Genomic DNA, 27382 nt, shown 5'->3' on the forward strand with positions numbered 1-27382 from the left:
AAAACATCTATTTCTGATTTATTGACTATGCCAAAGCCTTTGACTGTGTGGATCACAATAAACTGTGGAAAATTCTGGAAGAGATAGGAATACCAGACCACCTGATCTGCCTCTTGAGAAATCTGTATGCAGGTCAGGAAGCAACAGTTAGAACTGGACATGGAACAACAGACTGGTTCCAAATAGGAAAAGGAGTTTGTCAAGGCTGTATATTGTCACCCTGTTTATTTAACTTATATGCAGAGTACATCATGAGAAATGCTGGAGTGGAAGATACACAAGTTCGAATCAAGATTGCCAGGAGAAATATCAATAACCTCAGATATGCAGATGACACCACCCTTATGGCAGAAAGTGAAGAGGAACTCAAAAGCCTCTTGATGAAAGTGAAAGTGGAGAGTGAAAAAGTTGGCTTAAAGCTCAACATTCAGAAAACGAAGATCATGGTATCTGGTCCCATCACTTCATGGGAAATAGATGGGGAAACAGTGGAAACAGTGTCAGACTTTATTTTTCCGGGCTCCAAAATCATTGCAGATGGTGACTGCAGCCATGAAATTAAAAGACGCTTACTCCTTGGAAGGAAAGTTATGACCAACCTAGATAGCATATTCAAAAGCAGAGACATTACTTTGCCAACAAAGGTTCGTCTAGTCAAGGCCATGGTTTTTCCAGTGGTCATGTATGGATGTGAGAGTTGGACTGTGAAGAAGGCTGAGTGCCGAAGAATTGATGCTTTTGAACTGTGGTGTTGGAGAAGACTCTTGCGAGTTCCTTGGACTGCAAGGAGATCCAACCAGTCCATTCTGAAGGAGATCAGCCCTGGGATTTCTTTGGAAGGAATGATGCTAAAGCTGAAACTCCAGTACTTTGGCCACCTCATGCGAAGAGTTGACTCATTGGAAAAGACTCTGATGCTAGGAGGGATTGGGGGCAGGAGTAGAAGGGGATGACAGGGGCTGAGATGGCTGGATGGCATCACTGACTCGATGGACGTGAGTCTGAGTGAACTCTGGGAGTTGGTGATAGACAGGGAGGCCTGGCGTGCTGCGATTCATGGGGTCACAAAGAGTCAGACACCACTGAGTGACTGATCTGATCTGATCTTACCCTCCAATTAAAAGCAGAAAGATGTGTACCAAGATGCGCATTAGTAAGAGGTTCGCTACTTATGCCTGTAAACTCATATTGAATCAGTAACTTTTTTTTTTATAGATGACTATTGTATTATGATACCAAAACTTGGCAATTTAATACAAAACAAATGTTTTATACTGTTCACAGGTCTGTGGGTTGAGTGGGTGCTGGGCAGTTCTGCTGATACAGGCCAGGCTCGGTTGGTCTTAGTTTGGTTGTCTAAAGCATTTTTAGTCAGAGGGCAATCTGGCAGAGAACAGACTTCTGAAGAAGAGCCCCACGTGTCCAAGGGTTGGCCAGCTGTCTGCTGGGGCAAGGAAGGTCTCTCAGCATCAAACAAGTAAGCCTGAGCTATTCTCCACAGTGCTTGGACAGTATTTTTGGAGAATGAAGCCGACCATGCAAGTACTCTTGAGACACATGTCTCGTCTACTACATGCTATTTGTTAAAAGAAGCCAAGAAATCATCCCAGACTCAAGGAGTGGCAGAGGCACACAGATTCCATTTCTTGATAGGAAAACCTGAAAAGTCCCATCACATGTATGAGTGATTATGGCAAAAGAAATTTTTTCAGCCATTTTTTCAACCAATCTACCATTTTTAGCTATTAAATATTTATGTTGCTTTCTACATTTTGCAAAATACATTGAAGTAAGCAGGCTTTGAAGTAAGTAAGCTAAGATTATTGTCAACTCTGAAAATTTTAAATTACTAATCTGATTTATAAAATATAGGAGTTATATGAGTTACAAACCTAATATATAATGGCATTATGTGACTTTATTTTTCAAATCACAGATTCACTCTCAAATTATGAAAAAAAAAAAAAAAAAAAAAAAAACATAAATTTGACCAGGGTTTGAGAGTGAGTGCAAAAACTACCTTTATAGAAAAGTGTACCAGAAGTTCAATTATTAGAAAGTAAGATAAATATTTATAAAAGTATCAGTTCAGTTCAGTTCAGTTCAGTAGCTCAGTCATGTCCAAATCTTTGAGACCCCATGAATCACAGCACGCCAGGCCCCCCTGTCCATCACCAACTCCCGGAGTTCATTCAAACTCATGTCCATCGAATCGGTGATGCCATCCAGGCATCTGATCCTCTGTCGTCCCCTTCTCCTCTTGCCTCCCCCTTCTCCTCCTGCCTCCAATTCCTTCCAGCATCAGGGTCTTTTTCCAATGAGTCAACTCTTCGCATGAGGTGGCCAAAGTATTGGAGTTTCAGCTTCAGCATCAGTCCTTCCAATGAACAACCAAGACTGATCTTTAGGATGGACTGGTTTGATCTCCTAGCAAACCAAGGGGCTCTCAAGAGTCTTCTCCAACACCACAGTTCAAAAGCATAAATTCTTTGGTGCTCAGCTTTCTTCACAGTCCAACTCTCACATCCATACATGGCCACTGGAAAAACCATCGCCTTGACTAGACAGACTTTTGTTGGCAAAGTAATATCTCTACTTTTCAATAGACTATCTAGGTTGGTCATAATTTTCCTTCCAAGGGGTAAGAGTCCTTTAATTTTATGGCTGCAATCACCACGTGTACCGATTTTGGAGACCCCCAAAATAAAGTCACTCACTGTTTCCACTGTTCCCCATCTATCTGCCATGAAGTGATGGGACCAGATGCCATGATCTTAGTTTTCTGAATGTTGAGCTTTAAGCCAACTTTTTCACTCTCCTCATTCACATTCATCAAGATGCTTTTTAGTTCCTCTTCACTTTCTGCCTTAAGGGTGGTGTTATCTGCATATATGAGGTGATTGATATTTCTCCCGGCAATCTTGATTCCAGCTTGTGGTTCTTCCAGCTAGCGTTTCTTATGAGGTACACTGCATATAAGTTAAATAAGCAGGGTGACAACAATATACAGCCTTGACGTACTCCTTTTGCTATTTGGAACCAGTCTGTTGTTCCATGTCCAATTCTAACTGTTGCTCCCTGACCTGTGTGTAAGTTTCTCAAGAGGCAGGTCAGGTGGTCTGGTATTCCCATCTCTTTCAGAATTTTCCACAGTTTATTGTGATCCACACAGTCAAAGGTTTTGGCATAGTCAGTAAAGCAGAAACAGATGTTTTTCTGGAACTCTCTTGTTTTTACGATGATCCAGTGGATGTTGGCAATTTGATCTCTGGTTCCTCTGCCTTTTCTAAAACCAGCTTGAACATCAGGAAGTTCACCGTTTATGTATTGCTAAAGCCTGACTTGGAGAATTTTGAGCATTACTTTACTAGCATGTGAGATGAGTGCAATTGTGCAGTAGTTTGAGCATTCTTTGGCATTGCCCTCTTTGGGATTGGAATTAAAACTGACCTTTTCCAGTCCTGTGGCCACTGCCAGAGTTTTCCAAGTTTGCTGGCATATTGAGTGCAGCACTTTCACAGCATCATCTTTCAGGGTTTGACATAGCTCAAATAGGAATTCCATCACATCCACTAGCGTTGGTCATAGTGATGCTTCCTAAGGCCCACTTGACTTCACATTCCAAGATGTCTGGCACTAGGTGAGTGATCACACCATCATGATTATCTGGGTCGTGAAGCTCTCTTTTGTACAGTTATTCTGTGTATTTTTGCTACCTCTTCTTAATATCTTCTGCTTCTGTTAGGTCCATACCATTTCTGTCCTTTATTGAGCTCATCTTTGCATGAAATGTTCCCTCGGTGTCTCTAATTTTCTTGAAGAGATCTCTAGTCTTTCTCACTCTGTGGTTTTCCTCTATTTCTTTTCATTGATCGCTGTGGAAGGCTTTCTAATCTCTCCTTGCTATTCTTTGGAACTCTGCATTCAGATATTTGTATCTTTCCTTTTCTCCTTTGCTTTTCACTTCTCTTCTTTGCACAGCTACTTGTAAGGCCTCCCCAGACAGCCATTTTGCTTTTTCACATTTCTTTTCCATGGGGATGGTCTTGATCCCTGTCTCCGGTACAATGTCACAAACCTCCATCCATAGTTCATCAGGCACTCTATCAGATCTAGTGCCTTAAATCTATTTCTCACTTCCACTGTATAATCATAAGAAACTTGATTTAGGTCATACCTGAATGATCTAGTGGTTTTCCCTAATTTCTTCAATTTAAGTCTGTGAATTTGGCAATAAGGAGCTCATGATCTGAGCCAGAGTCAGGTCCTGGTCTTGTTTTTGCTGACTGTTTAGAGGTTCTCCATCTTTGGTTGCAAAGAATATAATCCATCAGATTTCGGTGTTGATCATCTGGTGATGTCCATGTGTAGAGTCTTCTCTTGTGTTGTTGGAAGAGGGTGTTTTCTAGGACCAGTGCGTTCTCTTGGCAAAACTCTATTAGCCTTTGCCCTGCTTCATTCCGTATTCCAAGGCCAAATTTGCCTGTTATTCCAGGTGTTTCTTGACTTCCTACTTTTGCATTCCAATCCCCTATAATGAAAAGGACATCTTTTTGGGGTATTAGTTCTAAAAGGTCTTATAGGCCTTTATAGAACCGTTCAACTTCAGCTTCTTCCATGTTACTGGTTGGGGCATAGGCTTGGACTACCATGATATTGAATGGTTTGCCTTGGAAATGAACAGATAGAAATTTCATACAGAACTAGGTTATATTATACATATATAAACTAGCAATTTATAAACTTTAAAAAGGGTTTTAGTGACACAGAAATGTATACCTTCAAAATAATAATATTTTGCAACCCAATACAGATGGTATTAAGTTTTGCCCATATGAGAAAATATATCCAGTCTACAAGTTATAATCATGACCAGGAATGAATACTAAACAGCAAATGGGTTTGAAAGTAAGGAAGAAACTGTTAACCTTTTCTTGGGGATTTTTTTTCCTCATTGAGTAGCACAAAGCAAGTGAACTGTAGACAATTAATTTGTATTTGTACTACTTATTTTATGTATTCAGTATTATTAAAATTTCACAGGTGACTTTTTATTAAAGTTGTTGTGATATAGTTGCTTCACAATTTATCCCAAACCACCTTCCCTCCTTGGTGTCCATACATTTATTCTCTAGGTCTGTGACTCTATTTCTGTTTTGCAAGTAGGTTCACCTGTACCATTTTTCCATGTTCCACACATATGAATCCCTGGGCATATACGCTGAGAAAAGCATAATTCTAAAAGACACATGCATCCTATGCTTGTTACAGCACTATTTACAGTAATCAGGACATGAAAGTAACCTAAATGTCCATTGACAGATGAATGGAAAGGTGTGATACATATGCACAAATGGAATACTGCTGCTGCTGCTGCTAAGTGACTTCAGTCGCATCCAACTCTGTGTGAGCCGATAGATGGCAGCCCACTAGGCTCCCCTGTCCCTGGGATTCTCCAGGCAAGAACACTGGAGTGGGTAAATGGAATACTACTTAGCCATTAAAAGGAACAATATTGGGTCATTTGTAAATCTGATGGACCTAAAGACTGTCATATAGTGTGAAGTAATTCAGAAAGAGAAAAACAGGTGACTTTAAAATAATTCTACTAAAAATAGAAATTACTGTGTGCCATTTTTGTGGGTCTTCATAATACCACCTTAAGGGTGAAGAATATTTTTATCCTCATTTTCTATGAGTAAATCAAGACTCAGGGAAGTGTACTTTTCCTTTTCTGCAAAGATCACATGGTTAGCAGCTGGCAATGCCAGGATGCAAACTTTGGCAATCTGACCCCTGAAACTGCATAATTATAGAATAATTTTGAATACTATAGAATAATACTGAGGTACACTAATTTCTGGAGCTTTGGTTTAAGTGTGCTTGTATTCAAATTTGGCTAAAATAAGCAGTTTACATAATTGACAAAACCTCCTGTGTACACAATGGTGCCTGCATTGCTGGTGGCCATGGTCCTGCGATGCAAGAGACCTGAGTTCGGTCCCTGGGTTCGGAAAATCCCCTGGAGAAGGGAATGGCAACCCATTCCAGTATTGTTGCCTGGAGAATTCTATGGATACAGGAGCCTGGCAGACTATAGTCCATGGGGTCGCAAAAGAGTCTGACACGCCTGAGAGACTAAGCACATGGCCCTACAAACATCCTGAAGGCAAAGGGCATCATCTCTGAGTGCTTTTACTCCCCCACCCTCTCCCTCTTCCTGGACCACATCTTGTGCTTGTATGCTGCATCTGACAGCTTTTTTCTCTGACCCGCCTTCCCGTTTATTGTCTTATCACTTGTGTGTAGAGTGTATGAAATTATACACAACACCATTTTTTTTAATTTATAATATCTATATTTCCTTTTTCAATTCTGCATCTCTAGATACGCCTTTCATTTTATCCTTTCTGTTTTTTAATCACAGCCTGGCTATTTCATTTCTTCTTCTTTTTTTTTAATTTTATTTTATTTTTAAAATTTACAAAATTGTATTAGTTTTGCCAAGTATCAAAATGAATCCGCCACAGGTATACATGTGTTCAATGGCCTCTAAAAGCACACATGATTTTCTGCTGTGTTGTTTCTGCTGGTTATTTATCATGGAGTACAGTTTCATGGTGAATCTGAATATCTTTATGTGTTGGATGCCATGTCTCAAAATCATTTTCAAAATACTCTGATACATAAAATAATGATACATTTTCCCAGAAAGATTTGCATTTATTTCTATGAAGTTCCTGGAGACCCTATGAGCCAGTGACTTGCTATATCAAGTTTTAACTTAATATCAGAAATTCATCCCAGAGCTATAATATTGAGTGGACTTTTCATCATTCTCTATTGCATTGACATGGTCAGTATAGGCAAAACCATGATTTTTCCAGTAGTCATGTATGGATGTGAGAGTCCGAATATAAAGAAGGCTGAGTGCTGAAGATCTGATGCGTTCGAACTGTGGTGCTGGAGAAGATGCTTCAGAGTCCCTTAGACTGCAAGGAGATCAAATCAGCCAATCCTAAAGGAAATCAACCCTGGATATTCACTGGAAATACTGATGCTGAAGCTGAAGCTCCAATACTTTGGCCACTTGATGCAAAGAGCTGACTCACTGGAAAATACTCTACTGCTGAGAAAGATTGAAGGCAGGAGGAGAAGGGAACAACAGAGGAGATGGTTGGATGACATAATCTACTCAATAGGCATGAGTTTGAGCAAACTCCAGGAGATAGTGAAGAACAGGGAAGCCTTACATGCTGCAGTCCATGGGGTTGCAAAGAGTCAGACTCGAGTTAGTGACTGAACAACAACTTACATTGAAGGTTTAGCCCTCAGCTGTCCAAGCTTATTGTGAAGAGGGAGTCCTGCTGGACTCCTCAATTGCACAAGCCCTCAGATATTATTTCAACTCTATTTGTCCTCTGAGGCTATCAGAGTAAAGGTGCAAGGACACAACTGAGTGACACTTTCACTTTAACCTGGAAACACTTTTGGAATAACAAGTGGTATTTCGGCTTATTCTAGTATTCCCTTAACTTTTCACTTTCCACTTGATCAATTCTACCACTTTTTCATTACTTTTCATTACTTTCATGCATTTAATGTTTTAAAAATTAATTTATACAATATTTTGATGGTTGATTTGTTTTCCAGTTCTTTGTTAGGAAATTATTTAAATGATGTGACCTGCCATTCTTGTACACTGGAAATTTCTGAATTGTTATGTGGAAAAGGAGACATGTTGAAAGCAAGAGAAGGTGAAAAGTCTCATACATGTGGATGTGGGGACCCGGACTAAATTCAGAGAGAGGAAAATGGACATTGTCAAGGAGATACTGGAGGGTTTGGTGATAGCTGCAGACAACTTGATAACTTTAGTAATTCACTTCACCTGTTTTTGGAATAAATTCTTCTCAGATTTAAGTTTTCATAGGACTATTGTCTTAAAAATATGAATGTTAAATATTACTCTACATTTACACTGTGAATTATACTCATTTATATTATACTTAATCATATATTAATTATATATATTAATTGAGTAAGTGAGTGAAGTCGCTTAGTTGTGTCCAACTCTTTGCGACCCCATGAACTGTAGCCTACCAGGCTCCTCCATCCACGGGATTTTCCAGGCAAGAATACTGGAGTGGGTTGCCATTTCCTTTTCCAGGAGATCTTCCCGACCCAGGGATTGAACCCAGGTCTCCCGCATTGTAGGCAGACCCTTTACTGTCTGAGCCACCAGGGAATTAATTGCACTTAAATTAACTGCATGTCTTAGAATTCTATTCATGGCCAGCTGAGACAGTAAGTTTTTTTATTTGCTTATTAAGAACATTTTTTATCTGTAATATCCATAGGCTTGAAAAAAAGTGAAAGCAGAAGTCCCTCAAATCTGTCTGACTCTTTGTAACCACATGGACTACAGCACACCAGGCTCTTCTGTCCATGGAATTCCCCAGGCAAGAATACTGGAGTGTATAGCCATTTCCTCCCCCAGGATCTCTTTCTGACCCAGGGATCAACCCATGTCTCCTGCACTGCAGGGAGATTCTTTACTGTCTGAGCCACTAGACAGTAAGTTTTTTATTTGCACGTTAGCAACAACATTTTTTTTATTTGTAATATCCATAGGTTTAAGCTTGGCATTTTTAGGTCTTATTTTCTATTTAATTATAAGGGCAATAAGTAGTACTTGTGTTTAGGAATGGAGAGCAGGATGACCAAAATTTTGTAAGCTAATCCTGTCGCCTATTTTAAAACAACAACAACAACAACAACAAACAACTCTTTAATGCTTGTAATTTTCAATATTCTTATAAGCTATGAGAATAAATATTATAAAGCTGAGCTAATATTAAATAAAATATACATTATATTTAAAAGAGCACTCTTCTTTATGACTTGATTGTTGAGATTAAAAAGATTAAGAAACTGTGATGTGTTTTCTGCTTTAAATGGGACATTAAAAGTTCTGATTTAGCAAATACTCATTTAACAACACAGCTTGAGTGGGACACACAACACAGCTTAATTCTGTGCAGCAAGATAAGGAACCATCACCCCAGAATTGGCACATTACCTCCTGAAACCACACATGAGGCACTGAAACGTGGACAAGAGAGCCCTGATACTCACAAAAGCTCCAGAAACCAGGCAAGCATGTGACCAGTGTTATGATGGTGTGTGTCATCGCCTCATTTCTGTCTCAGAAATATTTTACTACTGTTGAAATGCTTGGTTGCTAATGGGTGCAAGTTGCACCCATTGATTTAATGTATGTATTTAATTTCTGTTATCAGATGTTCAAAACAGAGTAAACATGCAAGGGTATGTTTAAGCACATAATGCTGCTGCTACTGCTGCTAAGTCGCTTCAGTCATGTCTGACTCTGTGCGACCCCAGAGACGTCAGCCCACCAGGCACCCCTGTCCCTGGGATTCTCCAGGCAAGGACACTGGAGTGGGTTGCCATTTCCTTCTCCAATACATGAAAGTGAAAAGTGAAAGTAAAGTCGCTCAGTCGTATCCGACTCTTGGCGATCCCATGGACTGCAGCCTACCAGGCTCCTCCATCTGTGGGATTTTCCAGGCAAGAGTACTGGAGTGGGGTGCCATTGCCTTTTCCACATAATAAACCCTGTGAATTGATGCTTTTGAACTGTGGTGCTAGAAGAAACTCTTGAGATTCCCTTGGACAGCAAGGAAATCAAACCAGTCAATCCTAAAGGAAATCAACCCTGAATATTCACTGTAAAGATTGATACTGAAGCTCTAATACTTTGGCCACCTGATAGTAAGAGCCGACTTATTGACAAAGACCCTGATGCTGGGAGAGATTGAAGGCAGGAGGAGAAGAGGGCAGCAGAGGTTGAGATGGTTGGATGATATCACCAACTCAATGAACATTAGTTTGAGCAAGCTCTGGAAGATAATGGAGGACAGGGGTGCGTAGAGTGCTGCAGTCCATGGGGTCACAAAGAGTAGGACATATCTTAGCCACTGGCTAACAACAACAATGATGCAAGCAGAGGCTTTAAAAGGGCTTTTTCACTGGGGCTTGTGTCCTTGGGACTCTGATGTCTCTACAAAGCCTCATTTGTCTGGGGAGGACTGGAGAAGTGGGGCAGAGCTCAGACTTCACAGATTTCTGAGGGAATTCTGTAGGCAGCCCAGGTCAGTGGAAAACCTGCCCACCCACACCCTTCAGAGTGGCAGCTTCCCACTGACCTGGCAAGCCCTAGACATGTAGGTGTCTGGTATGTCCCTGAAATTATGTGATACTTAACTTTGCAACATTTCTGTACCAACAGCTGACTCATCATGACCAAGTACCCACCCAATTGACTATTTCCCTTCAGCAGGTATGGCAATCTGACATCATTTTATAACATGAATTTTTCAATTTAATCCATGCAGTAGGAGTAGGCACATAAGCTTACTGAGACACAGAGAACATAATACACACTCTGCAAAGACTTGTGTTACTAAAGAGGATTCTTCATTGACTGACTTCTGAGTACTGCAAAGTAAAGTATTTAAGGCCCAAGCAGCAGAGTTTAGATACAACACAAAATCCTTTTTAATCTGTATCTTATTATAATATTCAGTTCAGTCGCTCAGTCATGTCCGATTCTGCAATTCCATGGACCACAGCACACCAGGCTTCCCTGTTCATTATCAACTCCCAGAGTTTACTCAAACCCATGTCCATTGAGCCAGTGATGCCATCCAAGCATCTCATCCTCTGTTATCGCCTTCTCCTCCTGAATCAGGGTCTTTTCAAATGAGTCAGTTCTTCATATCAGGTGGCCAAAATATTGGAGTTTCAGCCTCAGCATCAGTCCTTCGAATGAACACTCAGGAATGATCTCCTTTAGGATGGACTGGTTGGATTTCCTTGCAGTCCAAGGGACTCTCAAGAGTCTTCTACAACACCACAGTTCAAAAGCATCCATGCTTCAGTGCTCAGCTTTCTTTATGGTCCAACTCTCACATCCATACATGACCACTGGAAAAACCATAGCCATAATGTAGCTGATATTATTTCTGTATTTTTAAATCAGACACAAAATTGTCCTTGTATTCAAATTCACTCATAAAATATGAGGTCAGTTCAGTTCAGTTGCTTAGTCGTGTCCAAAATTCTTTGTGACCCCATGAATTGCAGCACGCCAGGCCTCCCTGTCTATCACCAACTCCCCGAGTTCACTCAAACTCACGTGCATCAAGTTGGTGAAGCCATCCAGCCATCTCATCCTCTGCCATCCCCTTTTCCTCCTGTCCCCAATCCCTCCTAGCATCAGGGTCTTTTCCAATCAGTCAACTCTTCACATGAGTTGGCCAAAGTACTGGAGTTTCAGCTTTAGCATCATTCCTTCCAAAGAACACCCAGGACTTATTTCCTTTAGAATGGACTAGTTGGATCTCCTTGCAGTCCAAGGGACTCTCAAGAGTCTTCTCCAACACCACAGTACAAAAGCATCAATTCTTTGGCACTCAGCTTTCTTCACAGTCCAACTCTCACATCCATACATGACCACTGGAAAAACCATAGCCTTGACTAGATGGACCTTTGTTGGCAAAGTAATGTCTCTGCTTTTGAATATGCTATCTAGGTTGGTCATAACTTTCCTTCCAAGAAGTAAGTGTCTTTTAATTTCATGGCTGCAATCACCATCTGCAGTGATTTTGGAGCTCCATAAAATAAAGTCACTCACTGTTTCCACTATTTCCCATCTATCTGCCATGAAGCAATGAGACCAGATGCCATGATTTTAATTTTCTGAATGTTGAGCTTTAGGCCAACTTTTTCACTCTCCTCTTTCACTTTCATCAAGAGGCTTTTTAGTTCCTCTTCACTTTCTGCCATAAGGGTGGTGTCATCTGCATATCTGAGGTGATTGATATTTCTCCCTGCAATCTTGCTTCCAGCCCGTGCTTCTTCCAGCCCAGCATTTCTCATGATGTACTCTGCATATAAGTTAAATAAGCAGGGTGACAACAATATACAGCCTTGACATACTCCTTTTCCTATTTGGAACCAGTCTGTTGTTCTATGTCCAGTTCTAACTGTTGCTTCCTGACCTGCATATAGGTTTCTCAAGAGGCAGGTCAGGTGGTGTGGTATTCCCATCTCTTTCAGAACTTTCTACAGTTTATTGTGATCCACAGAGTCAAAGGCTTTGGCATAGTCAATATAGCAGAAATGGATGTTTTTCTGGAACTCTCTTGCTTTTTTGATGATCCAACGGATGTTGGCAATTTGATCTCTGGTTCCTCTGCCTTTTCTAAAACCAGTTTGAACATTTGGAAGTTCACGGTTCACGTAGACGTAAAGATATTATGACTAGAGTTAATAAGGCATAGTCTTAAACAACTACAGTTTTACTCCTTACATCTGGACCACAATTTTAAATTTCCAAACATGCCTTCACCTGGAGCTTTATCAAGGACACACAAACATTTTTCCATACTACATTAAACTTAAAACACAGCCTTTTGTTTTTATTTATGTAGAACACATCATTCATGTAGACTAGAAGGCTAGCTATCAAGTGTGATTTAGAGACTTGATGGCAGAGACATTGTCTTATTGTAAAGATTGAAATTACACCTATTGGACTCACTGATTTGGGTGAAAGCACCATTCTTTGAAAATCCCTTAACAGTATATCTACAAGAGGAAAGCCATGAACTTGTCAGCCTCTGTTTTCATGTTAACAAGCATCTAGTCACCACTTGGTGCAGCAAAGACACTCCTTGCCTCCCCAAAGAGGTCCAGATCCTTGATGGAACCTGGGAATATTACATTACATGCAAAGCAGGGGTTCAGGAAGCAGCCAATTTCAAGAGAGGGAGAATATCCTGGTCTAACCTGGCTGAGCCCAGTTGTGTATATATTCATGTGCGTTCGTGAGTGCATGCTAGGTTGATTCAGTTATGTCTGACTCTTTGCAACATTATGGACTGTATCCCATGATGCTCCTGTCCGTGGGATTTCCCAGACAAAAATATTGGAGTGGGTTGCCATGCCCTCCTCCAGTGGATCTTCCTAACGCAGGGATCAAACCCATGTCTCTCATGTCTCCTACATTGGCAAGTGGGTTCTTTAACCAGCGCCACCTGGGAAGTCCATGTATATCCACAAGGGTCCTTAAACATGGCGGATGGAGACAGAAGAGTGAGGCTCAGAGCAGTGCAAAGTGGAAAAGACCAAGGCAGTGACTGTCATCTTTGAAAACGGATGAAGCATGAGCCCAGGAATCAAGGAGGATCTAGGAGGTAGAGAAGGCAGGGATACAGATCCTTCCCAACAGCCTGCAAAAGCATCGCAGCTCTGCTAACCCATCAGACCCTCTGTCCATGAAATGCTCCAGGCAAGAATACTGGTGTGGACAGCCATTCCCTTCTGAGCCTGAGAACTGCATGACACTAAATGTGAGTTGTTTGAAACTAATATCCATGGGGGAGGGCTGGGAGCCTAGGGGGCAGTTCAAAGTTCATGTTCAATTGAGGGAGGGGTGACAGAGGCAGGAATCTAAGACAAAGTTTGTATCGCTGCTGCTGCCAAGGCCAAACCCAGACAGGATGTTAGCACAGCTCTGCGTGGCTACTCCTGCAGCAGTTCTAGGAAGATAAACAATGAGAAGAGACAGCTAATCTGAAGCAGAAACAAGTATACCAAACAAGTTAAAAAGGTAAAATGAAATTATTCTTAATATGCAGTATTCTTGAAGATTTAACTTACATACGGCTATCCTGATAGCTCAGTTGGTAAAGAATCTGCCTGAATGCAGGGAATCCTGGTTGAATTCCTAGGTTAGGAAGATCCACTGGAGAAGGGATAGGCTACCCACTCCAGTATTCTTGGGTTTCCCTTGTGGCTTAACTGGTAAAGAATCCGCCTGCAATGTGGGAGACCTGGGTTCAATCCCTGGGTTGGGAAGATCCCCTGGAGAAAGGAAAGGCTACCCACTCCAGTATTCTTGCCTGGAGAATTCCGTGAACTGTATAGTCCTTGGGGTCGCAAAGAGTCGGACACAACTGAGCAACTTTCACTTTCTAACTTCAATATACTTTTATACCTGGCTTCTCTGGTGGCTCAGATGGTAAAGAATCTGCCTGCAATGTGGGAGACCTGGGTTCAATCACTGTGTCAGGAAGTTCTCCTGGAGAAGGGAATGGCAACCGTGTCCAGTATTCTTGCCTGAAGAATTCTGTGGATGGAGGAGCCTGGCAGGCTACAGTCCATAGGATCACATAAGAGTAGGACACAACTGAGTAATACACACACACTTGTATACTCACATGCAGATATCCACCAAGATTCAAAACATATTGGTTAAACTAGCTATGCATTTAAAAATAAAAAATATATTAATATACTTTTATAATCTAAGAAGTCTCACAGTATTTACAGAGCATATATTATATACATTATTATGAGACAGCACAGCTACAGTATAACTGAAAAATAGATATTAAGGTATCTACTTTTTAGATTATAAAATTAGGTTCAGGATGGTAGAAGGACTCTTCAAAGGTTTCATGATTATTAACTGAGAAAGCCAGGATTTCCAGCTGGGATAGTTCAGAGTTTGCCAACAGCCTTGATTCATCCCAGGGAATCTAATTATGAAAATTATGGGTCCTCAAATGTTCATAGACAGGAATAGTGGGCCCAGGAATGTGGATGAGAAACTCTGCCTTTATTTTCACTAGTATCTAATTGGAAATTTTTATTTCTCTCTTACTGAATCCAGGTAACACATCACAGTAGTATTATGAGCATTTGTAACTTTGCCACCACTAGAAATCACAGATACTTTCATAAAGCTTTTGAATTACTGAAAAAATCTCAAGTATTTTTTATCTTTACCACTAGCTTAGAATGATCCAAACCATGGCTATCCCTCACTGTGCTGCGGGATAGCCAGCTAAGTCACTTCAGTCGTGTCCGACTTTTGGCGACCTCATGAACTGTAGCCTGCCAGGCTCCTCTGTCCTTGGGATTCTCTGGGCAAGTATATAGAGTGGGTTGCTATGCTCTCCTCCAGGGGATCTTTCCAACCCAGGGAAGGAACTCCTGTCTCTTATGTCTCCTGCATTGGCAGGCAGGTTCTTTACCACTAGTGCCACCTGGGAAGCCCTCACTGAGCAATGCATTCTTAAAATTTACATATGCTACCATACCGCACATTTATGCTTTGACACTTGTTTCAATAAACACAGCTGCGTTCATAATTTTTCATTTTAGTTTATGCAAGTATAGATACATATATTGTTTTTATTATTAATCACTATCTTGATTATTGTGAGACTGGTCACTTGGTGTCAGTAGGCTATCAAATGCATCCACATCAAAAACATCAAATGATCAGGGGCCCTACTCTGCAAGTTGTCTTTCTAGACTGTTACTTGACTATTATGAAGGCATTACATTATACTAAGTATTTTTTGATAAGTTGGTTCATTACTTTACAACATGAAAATATTTCCACTTAAATCAATCTTGAATGCAGTCTTAGTTTTATTTGGACAAATTTTGTTTTGCCTTTGACTGCTCAATTACATGCATATAAATTACCCTTACATCATTATCGTGCACATAGGAAGACTGATAATCAAATGTGCATCTGATAAAATGTATATTAAATAAAGCCCTCCAGACTTATTTGTCCAATCTTAATAAATACATTTTATCACTGTCCACTGGGAGTTGTAACCATATGAAAGAAGACACATAGTAATAAGTTATGTCCTTATGGGAGATAAAATAACTAACACATTCCACATGAGAATGACAATGTTGTGGCAACTCAGGGAAGGGAAATTGTTTCAGATAACTATTAAATGAAATTGTAATCTCTTATTTTCCCCAGATATGGTAAAATAAGAAAATCATTGCTTTGATTTCTTTGACATCATCCACTATTCTGAAAGCAAAGATCTATATTTTGCCTACATTTGAAAAGGGACCTAAAGCCATTTCACCACTGATCAGCCTCACATCACAGAGGTTCTTCATTCCTTCCACTGCTTTGTCTTCAAGCCCATTCACTGAATAACCTCATGATTAAAAGGCTCCCCTGAAATTCATCTCTGGTCAATCTTGGTCACAGGTAAATAAACAGATGATTTAATTCAGAGAGATCCCGAAAACTGTTTCCTCCTCCACACAGAAGGAAAACAGGCAGTGCAACTCTGTCTTCCCTTGGCAAACTTGGGCTGCTGTGAAATTGGTCAGAAATTTTATTTTGACTCTTCTTTTGTTCCTCTGTTTTTTTCTGATGTTCACATTTTAAGATGAATATTTAAGGAAATGGAAGGTGTTCAATGAAAAGACAGATTAAGGGAAGAATGATTTATGAACAAAGATGAAAAAATTGAAGTTAGTCCAGCACAAGACAGGTTGAGAGAAAGTGAATAATTGTTTTCAAGTATCCCATGAATAATTAGATAGCATTACTGACTCAATGGACATGAATTTGCACAAACTCCAGGAACTAGTGGAGGACAGGGAAGCCTGGCGTGTTGCAGTCCATGTGGTTGCAAAGAGTTGGATATGACTCAGCAACTGGATAACATTCAGGGAACAATTATTATGTGAACACTGATCATCTGATATCAACAGACAGAGATTCCTGTTTTCATATAAAGGTTGGGCTTCCTCGATGACTCAGAGGGTAAAACATCTGCCTGCCAATGCAGGAGACACAGGGGACCCAGGTTTGACCTCTAGGTGAGGAAGATCACCTAGAAAAGGAAATGGCAACCCATTAGCATTCTGCAAATAAAGAGAAATTTACCCTCCATTGCTCTTGCCCCAGTTTTAGCATGCTTCCTAAACAGACACCTAACCGATGGACCCTTAAAGGTACCAAAGGGGATGGATGAACAGGGTGTTCAGGCAAAGGAAAGAACTGAGGGTGCTGACTGCACCAGGTAACACAGCTTTGGCTGCCCCTCAGGTTAACTTGTCATGCAGCATAGGCGTACCATATTTTCTTTTTTTTTTTTTTTGCATACCGTATTTTCTCACCAAAAAGGACAGAGCATGGCTGCACAGCTGCTGGATTCAGTAGCACTGAGATGTCACCAGGCCCCTGGTCCCCTCCATCTCTGCTCTGCTGTGCTCTGCAGGCAGCTAGCCTCTTTAAAGATTCCCAAGCAGCTTGGTCAGGTGCTTCCTACAGCAGCAGAACTGGGGCAGCTCCTCTTGGTGTCCTTCATTCCCAAGAAGGTCTTCATAAACTTTCACTTACTTATTGGTCAGAACTGCACACCACGCCCACGTATAAGTTAATCAATGGCAAAAAAAATGCAGATCCTCTGACTGCTCCAAGTCACCCTCCAGGCAAACTGCGCTAGAGGACAGATTCATTAGACTTTTTACTTTCCTTTTAGAGTGCAGAAAGAGAGTTCTGACCCTGGAAAACATCAGCACTGGGTAAGAAGTTGTTCACAGGGAGCTCCCTGGTGGTGCGGTGGATAAGAATCCACCTGCCAATCCTGAGGCCTGCACTCCCTGGAGCCCGTGCTCCACAGCAGAAGCCCCCGAGTGAGAAGCCTGCACACCACAACTAGAGGAGGCCCTGCTCAGCATGACTAGAGAGAGCCCACGTGCAGCGACAAGACCCAGGACAGCCAAAAATAAATAAATACTAAAAATGTGAACAAGTGGTTTATAAACAGGAAACTTGGGCAAATTGGTGGCTGTAAAACCTAACTTTCTTCTCACTAGAAATGTTGTCTAATAAACCTTAGAGATATTTTTATTTAAATTCTTACTAGTTGCCTGCTATGCTTGCATTATTACACCCACGTTAACTCATTCCAATCTCACCATTACCCTATGGAAGAAGTATCACTATGATCTGTATTTTACAAAGGAGATACTTAAAGCAGAGACAAGTTAGGTGAATTTCTCAAGGTCACACATTAACACCAGAATCAGAAATTTGAACCAAAGTAGTTTGGCTCCATAGTCAAAGCTCTCAAAGACTCACTTTGATATATTATATATCAAATAACACATAAGTATATTTATTTACCAGTCTTATATTAAATGTAGGATTCAAAATTAAACAGTTGGGAACATAGAGACCCTTTTGCTTTCAAAGTTTAAAGTAAGGCTTATATTTAGGAATGATATTTTGCTTCCAAAAGCTAAAAATACTGTATAAATTATAAGAAAGGTCTGCTGGCAGGCATTAGAGGCTTAATAAGGTAGTTAAAAATTATTGATCTGGACAGAAGGGATAAAGACAGGTCTCCAGGGCCTGCCTGTGAATGTGTGGTTTGAAGCACCCCCCAAATGTATATAAAATAAGAAATTACACAAATGTTCACAGGTACTATGTTTTAGGTACAAATATGCTCAGTTCCTGAAACTGGATGAAGAGAATCCTAGGAGCAAGTGTTACAAACAAAAGAAAATCTCTAGAAGATGACAAAATCATTTTATCTAAATGTAAAATCAAATTATTCCTAGAATAATTTTGCAAATACAGCATTTTATAACATAAATAAAAGTGCAAATAAGGAGTAAAACAACATTAAACAGAAGGAGCAGAAATGACAGATACAGAAATTTACACACAGGGAAGCAGATGGTCATTGATACTAGGAACACTGCATCTGGAGAAGGCAATGGCACCCCACTCCAGTACTCTTGCCTGGAAAATCCCATGGACGGAGGAGCCTGGTAGGCTACAGTCTATGGGGTCGCAAAGAGTCAGACACGACTGAGCGACTTCACTTCACTTCACTTCATACATATGTATCAGGGTTCCTAGTGTTTTAATGGTAAAGAATCCTCCTGCCAATGAAGGTGACCAGAATGGGTTTCCCTTCCCGGTCTGGGAAGATCCCTTGGAGAAGGAAATGGCAATCCACTCCAATATTCTTGCCTGGAGAATTCCATGAAGAGAGGAGCCTGGTGGGCTACAGTCTGTGGGCGGGCAAAGAATCAGACACGAGTTAGGCACTAAATAAAAAGTACATATGTATCCATTCTTTATGGCTGAATAACAAATCACCAACAATTCTGTGGCTTTAAGATAGCACCCACTTATAATCTTGGAGCCAGCCATGTAGATAAAAGGTCTGGATATACATATACACACATATGTGTGTCTCAGTCATGTCCAACTCTTGGCAGCCCCAAGGACTGTAGCCCTCTAGGCTCCTCTGTCCATGAAAATTTTCAGGCAAGAATACTGGGGTGGATTGCCATTTTCCACTCCAAGGTCTGGATGTGGCAAGACCCAAAGCGGTATTCTGCTTAGTCTCCAAGACCAAAGTCAAGCTGTGGCTGGGCTGTGTTCTCTTATGAAAGCTCTGGGGATGTTGACCTCACCTCCAAACTCCTTCAGGTTGTTGGTCAGGTTCCAAGCGTTGGGGTTGCAGGACTGAGCACCCCAGCCTTCGCTTATATCAGAGGGCTGTTTCACTGAGCTACCCAGGGCTTCTGTCTGGTTCATGTCAGATCCCACTTTTCACAGCCAGCAACAGCAGGTCAAATCCTTTACATATTTAAAATTCCTCAACTTCCTCTACAGCAGCTTCTCTCTCTGTCTAATCCCACCCCTGTGAGCCAGAGAAAATTTTCTGCTTTGAAGAGCTTGAATATGAGATGGCCCATCAGATAATCCAGGATAAACTCCTTACGTTAAGATCTGTGGCTTTATTTCCATCTGCAAAACCCACTTGTCACATCATGCAAAGTACTCACAGATTCCAAGGATCAAGGCATGGACCTTTGGCTGCAGGCGGGGCTCACTCCACCACAATGACTGAAAGGTTTATTATTTTAAGTAGAAAACATCCACATGAAATTACAGAGAAAACAGGAGGGGAGTGGGAACCAGGACACATGGCACAGGGTAGAGGACTACACACATTGAGTCATATGCTACAGAAGAGGAAAGAGAAGCTGTGTTTGAAGACATGGTGTCTCAGAGTTTTTCAGACTAGGAAAGGCATCAGCGTGCTTCTTGGAGCTCCAAAAAAGGAAGAGAGAAGGAGGCCAATGATGGGGACAGTGTAGCAAGACTGAAACATAGAGAAATTCCTGGGAGGGGCAGAGGAATGAGAGAAGTGCATTCAGAGGGGCAACAGCAATAATGAGTGTTGATTTCTTGGCATAAGAAAAAGGAAACTATTCCTTTTTAGATTCCTTTTATTTCTTTTTCTGCTCTGATTGCTGTGGCCAAAACTATGTTGAATAGTAATGGTGAAAGTGGGCACCCTTGTCTTATTCCTGACTTTAGAGGAAATGCTTTCAATTTTTGACCATTGAGGATAATGTTTGCTGTGGGTTTGTCATATATAGCTTTTATTATGTTGAGGTATGTTCCTTCTATTCCTGCTTTCTGGAGAATTTTGATCATAAATGGATGTTGAATTTTGTCAAAGGCTTTCTCTGCATCTATTGAGATAATCATATGGTTTTTATTTTTCAATTTGTTAATGTGGTGTATTACATTGATTGATTTGCGGATATTGAAGAATCATTTGCATCCTTGGGATAAAGCCCACTTGGTCATGGTGTATGATCTTTTTAATGTGTTGTTGGATTCTGATTGCTAGAATTTTGTTAAGGACTTTTGCATCTATGTTCATTGGTGATATTGGCCTGTAGTTTTCTTTTTTTGTAGGATCTTTGTCAGGTTTTGGTATTAGGGTGATGGTGGCCTCATAGAATGAGTTTGGAAGTTTACCTTCCTCTGCAATTTTCTGAAAGAGTTTGAGCAGGATAGGTGTTAGCTCTTCTCTAAATTTTTGGTAGAATTCAGCTGTGAAGCCGTCTGGACCTGGGCTTTTGTTTGCTGGAAGATTTTTGATTACAGTTTCAATTTCCGTGCTTGTGATGGGTCTGTTAAGATTTTCTATTTCTTCCTGGTCGAGTTTTGGAAAGTTGTACTTTTCTAAGAATTTGTCCATTTCTTCCACGTTGTCCATTTTATTGGCATATAATTGTTGATAGTAGTCTCTTATGATCCTTTGTATTTCTGTGTTGTCTGTTGTGATCTCTCCATTTTCATTTCTAATTTTATTGATTTGATTTTTCTCCCTTTGTTTCTTGATGAGTCTGGCTAATGGTTTGTCAATTTTATTTATCCTTTCAAAGAACCAGCTTTTGGCTTTGTTGATTTTTGCTATGGTCTCTTTTGTTTCTTTTGCATTTATTTCTGCCCTAATTTTTAAGATTTCTTTCCTTCTACTAGCCCTGGGGTTCTTCATTTCTTCCTTTTCTAGTTGCTTTAGGTGTAGGGTTAGGTTATTTATTTGACTTTTTTCTTGTTTCTTGAGGTGTGCCTGCATTGCTATGAACTTTCCCCTTAGGACTGCTTTTACCGTGTCCCACAGGTTTTGGGTTGTTGTGTTTTCATTTTCATTAGTTTCTATGTAAATTTTGATTTCTTTTTTGATTTCTTCTGTGATTTGTTGGTTATTCAGCAGCGTGTTGTTCAGCCTCCATATGTGGGAATTTTTTAACAGTTTTTCTCCTGTAATTGAGATCTAATCTTACTGCATTGTGGTCAGAAAAGATGCTTGGAATGATTTCTATTTTTTTGAATTTACCAAGGCTAGATTTATGGCCCAGGATGTGATCTATCCTGGAGAAAGTTCCATGTGCGCTTGAGAAAAAGGTGAAATACATTGTTTTGGGATGAAATGTCCTATAGATATCAATTACGTCTAACTGGTCTGTTGTATCGTTTAAAGTTTGTGTTTCCTTGTTAATTTTCTGTTTAGTTGATCTATCCATAGGTGTGAGTGGGGTATTAAAGTCTCCCACTATTATTGTGTTGTTGTTAATTTCTCCTTTCATACTTGTTAGTATTTGTCTTACATATTGCGGCGCTCCCGTGTTGGGCGCATATATATTTATAATTGTTATATCTTCTTGGATCGATCCTTTGATCATTATGTAGTGACCTTCTTTGTCTCTTTTCACAGCCTTTGTTTTAAAGTCTATTTTATCTGATATAAGTATTGCTACTCCTGCTTTCTTTTGGTCCCTATTTGCATGGAAAATCTTTTTCCAGCCCTTCACTTTCAGTCTGTATGTGTCCCCTGTTTTGAGGTGGGTCTCTTGTAGACAACATATGTAGGGGTCTTGTTTTTGTATCCATACAGCCAGTCTTTGTCTTTTGGTTGGGGCATTCAACCCATTTACGTTTAAGGTAATTACTGATAAGTATGATCCCGTTGCCATTTACTTTATTGTTTTGGGTTCGATTTTATACGCCGTTTTTGTGTGTTCTGTCTAGAGAATATCCTTTAGTATTTGTTGGAGAGCTGGTTTGATGGTGGTGAATTCTCTCAGCTTTTGCTTGTCTGAAAAGCTTTTGATTTCTCCTTCATATTTGAATGAGATCCTTGCTGGGTACAATAATCTGGGCTGTAGGTTATTTTCTTTCATCAATTTAAGTATGTCTTGCCATTCCCTCCTGGCTTGAAGAGTTTCTATTGAAAGATCAGCTGTTATCCTTATGGGAATTCCCTTGTGTGTTATTTGTTGTTTTTTGGAAAAGAAGAAGTAAAACTCTCACTGTTTGCAGATGACATGATCCTCTACATAGAAAACCCTAAAGACTCCACCAGAAAATTACTAGAACTAATCAATGATTATAGTAAAGTTGCAGGATATAAAATCAACACACAGAAATCCCTTGCATTCCTATACACTAATAATGAGAAAACAGAAAGAGAAATTAAGGAAACAATTCCATTCACCATTGCAACGGAAAGAATAAAATACTTAGGAATATATCTACCTAAAGAAACTAAAGACCTATATATAGAAAACTATAAAACACTGGTGAAAGAAATCAAAGAGGACACTAATAGATGGAGAAATATACCATGTACATGGATAGGAAGAATCAATATAGTGAAAATGAGTATACTACCCAAAGCAATCTATAGATTCAATGCAATTCCTATCAAGCTACCAACGATATTCTTCACAGAGCTAGAACAAATAATTTCACAATTTGCATGGAAATACAAAAAACCTCGAAGAGCCAAAGCGATCTTGAGAAAGAATAATGGAACTGGAGGAATCAACCTACCTGACTTCAGGCTCTATTATAAAGCCACAGTTATCAAGACAGTATGGTACTGGCACAAAGACAGAAATATTGATCAGTGGAACAAAATAGAAAGCCCAGAGATAAATCCATGCACCTATGGACACCTTATCTTTGACAAAGGAGGCAAGAATATACAATGGAGAAAAGACAATCTCTTTAACAAGTGGTGCTGGGAAAACTGGTCAACCACTTGTAAAAGAATGAAACTAGAACACTTTCTAACACCATACACAAAAATAAACTCAAAATGGATTAAAGCTCTCAACATAAGACCAGAAACTATAAAACTCCTAGAGGAGAACATAGACAAAACAGTCTCCGACATACATCACAGCAGGATCCTCTATGACCCACCTCCCAGAATATTGGAAATAAAAGCACAAATAAACAAATGGGACCTAATTAACCTTAAAAGCTTCTACACAACAAAGGAAACTATTAGCAAGGTGAAAAGACAGCCTTCAGAATGGGAGAAAATAATAGCAAATGAAGCAACTGACAAACAACTAATCTCAAAAATATACGAGCAACTCCTACAGCTCAACTCCAGAAAAATAAATGACCCAATCAAAAAATGGGCCAAAGAACTAAATAGACATTTCTCCAAAGAAGACATACAGATGGCTAACACATGAAAAGATGCTCAACATCACTCATTATCAGAGAAATGCAAATCAAAACCACTATGAGGTACCATGTAACACTAGTCAGAATGGCTGTGATCCAAAAGTCTACAAGTAATAAATGCTGGAGAGGGTGTGGAGAAAAGGGAACCCCTTACACTGTTGGTGGGAATGCAAACTAGTACAGCCACTATGGAGAACAGTGTGGAGATTCCTTAAAAAACTGGAAATAGAACTGCCTTATGATCCAGCAATGCCAGTGCTGGGCATACCCACTGAGGAAACCAGAAGGGAAAGAGACACGTGTACCCCAATGTTCATCGCAGCACTGTTTCTAATAGCCAGGACATGGAAGCAACCTAGATGCCCATCAGCAGGTGAATGGATAAGAAAGCTGTGGTACATACACACAATGGAGTATTACTCAGCCATTAAAAAGAATGCATTTGAATCAGTTCTAATGAGGTGGATGAAACTGGAGCCTATTATACAGAGTGAAGTAAGTCAGAAAGAAAAACACCAATACAGTACATTAACACACATATATGGAATTTAGAAAGATGGTAACGATGACTCTACTTGCAAGACAGCAAAAGAGGCACAGATGTAAAGAACAGACTTTTGGACTCTGTGGGAGAAGGCGAGGGTGGGATGATTTGAGAGAATAGCCTTGAAATATGTATATTACCATATGTGAAAGAGATCACTAGTCCAGGTTCAGTGCATGAGACAGGGAGCTCAGGGCCAGTGCACTGGGACGACCTTGAGGGATGGGATGGGGAGGGAGGTGGGAGGGGTTTCAGGATGGGGGACACATGTACACCCATGGCTGATTCATGTAATGTATGGCAAAAACCACTACAATATTGTAAAGTAATTAGCCTCCAATTAAAATAAATTAATTAATTAAAAATAAAATAAAATTTAAAAATTACAAAAAAAAACTCTCATAATCTTGTATAATATAATTTAAAGCTTGTATAATATAGGCAGTAGGCCCTGGCTTTGGGACTGATAGGAGACAAGAAATGAAACAGAATCCCGACTACACAGATATTTATAGAAACCCAGGCAGTACTGCCCAGCAGTGAGGCAGGACACCTGTTCAAAGTTGTCTTGATAATTTGACACTCCTTACCCTTTATATTCAAATAAATAAGAGAAAAACAAATAAGTAACCTTGACTCACATCAACGTTCACAGAAACTTAAATCCAGATGAATATAGATCTAATTATTATGCTTGCTTTTGGAAGAAAAGCTATGACAAACCTGGACAGTATATTTAAAAACAGATACATTATTTCACCAACATGGGTAAGTATAGTCAAAACTATGGTTTTTCTAGTAGTCATGCACAGATGTCAGAAATGGATCATAAATAAGGCTGAGCACTGAAGAATTGATGCTTTTGAACTGTGGTGTTGGCAGACTCTTGACAGTCCCTTGGACAGCAAGGAGATCAAACCAGTCAATCTTAAAAGAAATCAACCCTGAGTATTCATTAGAAGAACTGATACTAAAGCTGAACCTCCAATAATTTGACTATCTGATGTGAAGAGCTGCCTCATTGGAAAAGATTCTGATGCTGGGAAAGATTGAGAGGAAGAGAAGAAGGGGCTGACTTAAGAGGCAATGGTTGGATGGCATCACCAACTCAATGGACATGAGTTTGAGCAAATTACAGGAGGTACTGAAAGACAGGGAAGCCTGGTGTGCTGTAGTCCATGGGGTGGCAAAGAGTCAGACATGACTGAGTGAGTGAACAGCAACAACAAAATGGATCTAATATTTTTTTTTAAAAAAAGCTTTTAAAATAAAATATCAGAGAAATATTTCACTATTTGAGTTGAAAATATATTTTAAGCCAGATACAAATTTGCCAACCATAAACTCAATATTCAGAAAACTAAGATCATGGCATCCAGTCCCATCACTTCATGGCAAATAGACGGGGAAACAGTAGAAACAGTGTCAGACTTTATTTTGGGGGGCTCCAAAATCACTGCAGGTGGTGACTTCAGCCATGAAATTAAAAGATACTTGCTCCTTGGAAGAAAAGCTATGAACAACCTAGACAGCATATTAAAAAGCAGAGACATTACTTTGCCAACAAAGGTTCATCTAGTCAAGCCTATGGTTTTTTTTTTTGTTTTTTTTTTCAGTAGTCACGTATTGATGTGAGAATTGGGTTATAAAAAAAGCTGAGCACTGTAGAATTGATGCTTTTGAACTGTGGTGTTGGAGAAGACTCTTGCGAGTCCCTTGGACTGCAAGGAGATCCAACCAGTCCATCCTAAAGGTGATCAGTCCTGAATATTCATTGGAAGGACTGATGCTGAAGCTGAAACTCCAATACTTTGGCCACCTGATGTGAAGAACTGACTCACTAGGAAAGACCCTGATGCTGGGAAAGATTGAGGGCAGGAGGAGAAGGGGACGACAGAGGATGAGGTGGTTGGATGGCATCACTGACTCAATGGACATGAGTTTGAGTGAACTCCTAGAGTTGGTGATGGACAGGGAGGCCTTGTTGTTGCAGTCCATGGGGTTGCAAAGAATCATACATGGCTGGGTGACTGAATTGAACTGAAAGGAAAATATGATTAGTTACACTGTATTAAAAATAAGAATTTATATTTATCAAAAGATACCAATGAAGAAAAGTCAAGCCAAGAGTAAGAAGTATTTCTGACACATGAAAATGTCATCTAAGGAAATAATTTATGAATAACTCCTCCAAACCAACTACCCAAAGGAAAAACACTTAAGAGATTTGTGCAGGCTCTTAACAACAGATAATATCCAAGTGGAAATATTTATGACCTAATTAGTGAAACTAAGTCCCTAAAACCGAGTTCCTCTGCCGAGTTTAAGTTTATGATTCATAAACCTCTATTCAAAACTTTATTCTCTTTCTGGTTCCCTCTAACCTCAATTCTGTGCTCATTGCACACTCAACCACCTGTCAGATGCTAAAATTGTTGTCAAAAAGATCATTAAAGTACTAAAAATCAGTATTATAGACATCACCATTATCGTACAAACTCAGGTTGTTTCTCCAGGACAAGATAAGCTCACAGACCTCCCAACCATGGACCACCTAGCCAGAGAACCATAAACCAAAGATATTGTCACTCCAGATGCCAGGATTAAGAAATGTCACAAAATAATTATTAGCTCATCCTCTTTGTTCTTCCCCTTAAAAAACACAAAACAACATAAAATAACAACAAAATCTCAACTACCAAGGGTTATGGACCTGAGGTTGATTTTCTACCTCCTTGCTTGGACCCTACAATAAACCCTTACTTTGTTGCACACTCCTACTGCTAAGTTTGGCTTTTCAGTGCCTTGGCTTGGGGAGGGAGAGGGAGAGGGTAGGGAGATTTGGGAGAATGGCATTGAAACATGTATAATATCATGTATGAAAGGAGTCGCCAGTCCAGGTTCGATGCACGATACTGGATGCTTGGGGCTGGTGCACTGGGACGACCCAGAGGGAGGGTATGGAGAGGGAGGAGGGAGGAGGGTTCAGGATGGGAGCACGGGTATACCTGTGGCGGATTCATTTCGATGTTTGGCAAAACTAATACAATATTGTAAAATAAAAAAAAAAAACACATTAGTAAACAAAGAGACGTTCAGTTTCA

The 27382-nt window shown here is 40.1% G+C and overlaps 1 protein-coding gene across 10 annotated transcripts in view; it reads right to left on the minus strand.

Annotated features, from left to right (window-relative positions):
- Positions 1-27382, minus strand: part of LOC129649800 (uncharacterized) — a 210774-nt gene that overhangs the window by 119551 nt on the left and 63841 nt on the right. For 3 of the 10 annotated variants that reach the window (XR_008713287.1, XR_008713284.1, XM_055577656.1), the window contains one exon: positions 18032-18954. The exons of 6 other annotated variants lie outside the window; for them this stretch is intronic. Coding sequence is in view for 2 of the 4 variants with exons in the window: in XM_055577656.1 (XP_055433631.1) it covers positions 18796-18954 (159 nt within the window). In the remaining 2 variants the exon portion in view is untranslated. Of the gene's footprint in view, positions 1-15388; positions 16758-18031; positions 18955-27382 lie in introns of those variants that run through there. One more of the 10 variants, XM_055577659.1, reaches the window with a different exon arrangement.

The sequence above is a fragment of the Bubalus kerabau genome, chromosome 4 (genome assembly GCF_029407905.1).
Source record: "Bubalus kerabau isolate K-KA32 ecotype Philippines breed swamp buffalo chromosome 4, PCC_UOA_SB_1v2, whole genome shotgun sequence".
Taxonomy (NCBI): Eukaryota; Metazoa; Chordata; class Mammalia; order Artiodactyla; family Bovidae; genus Bubalus; species Bubalus kerabau.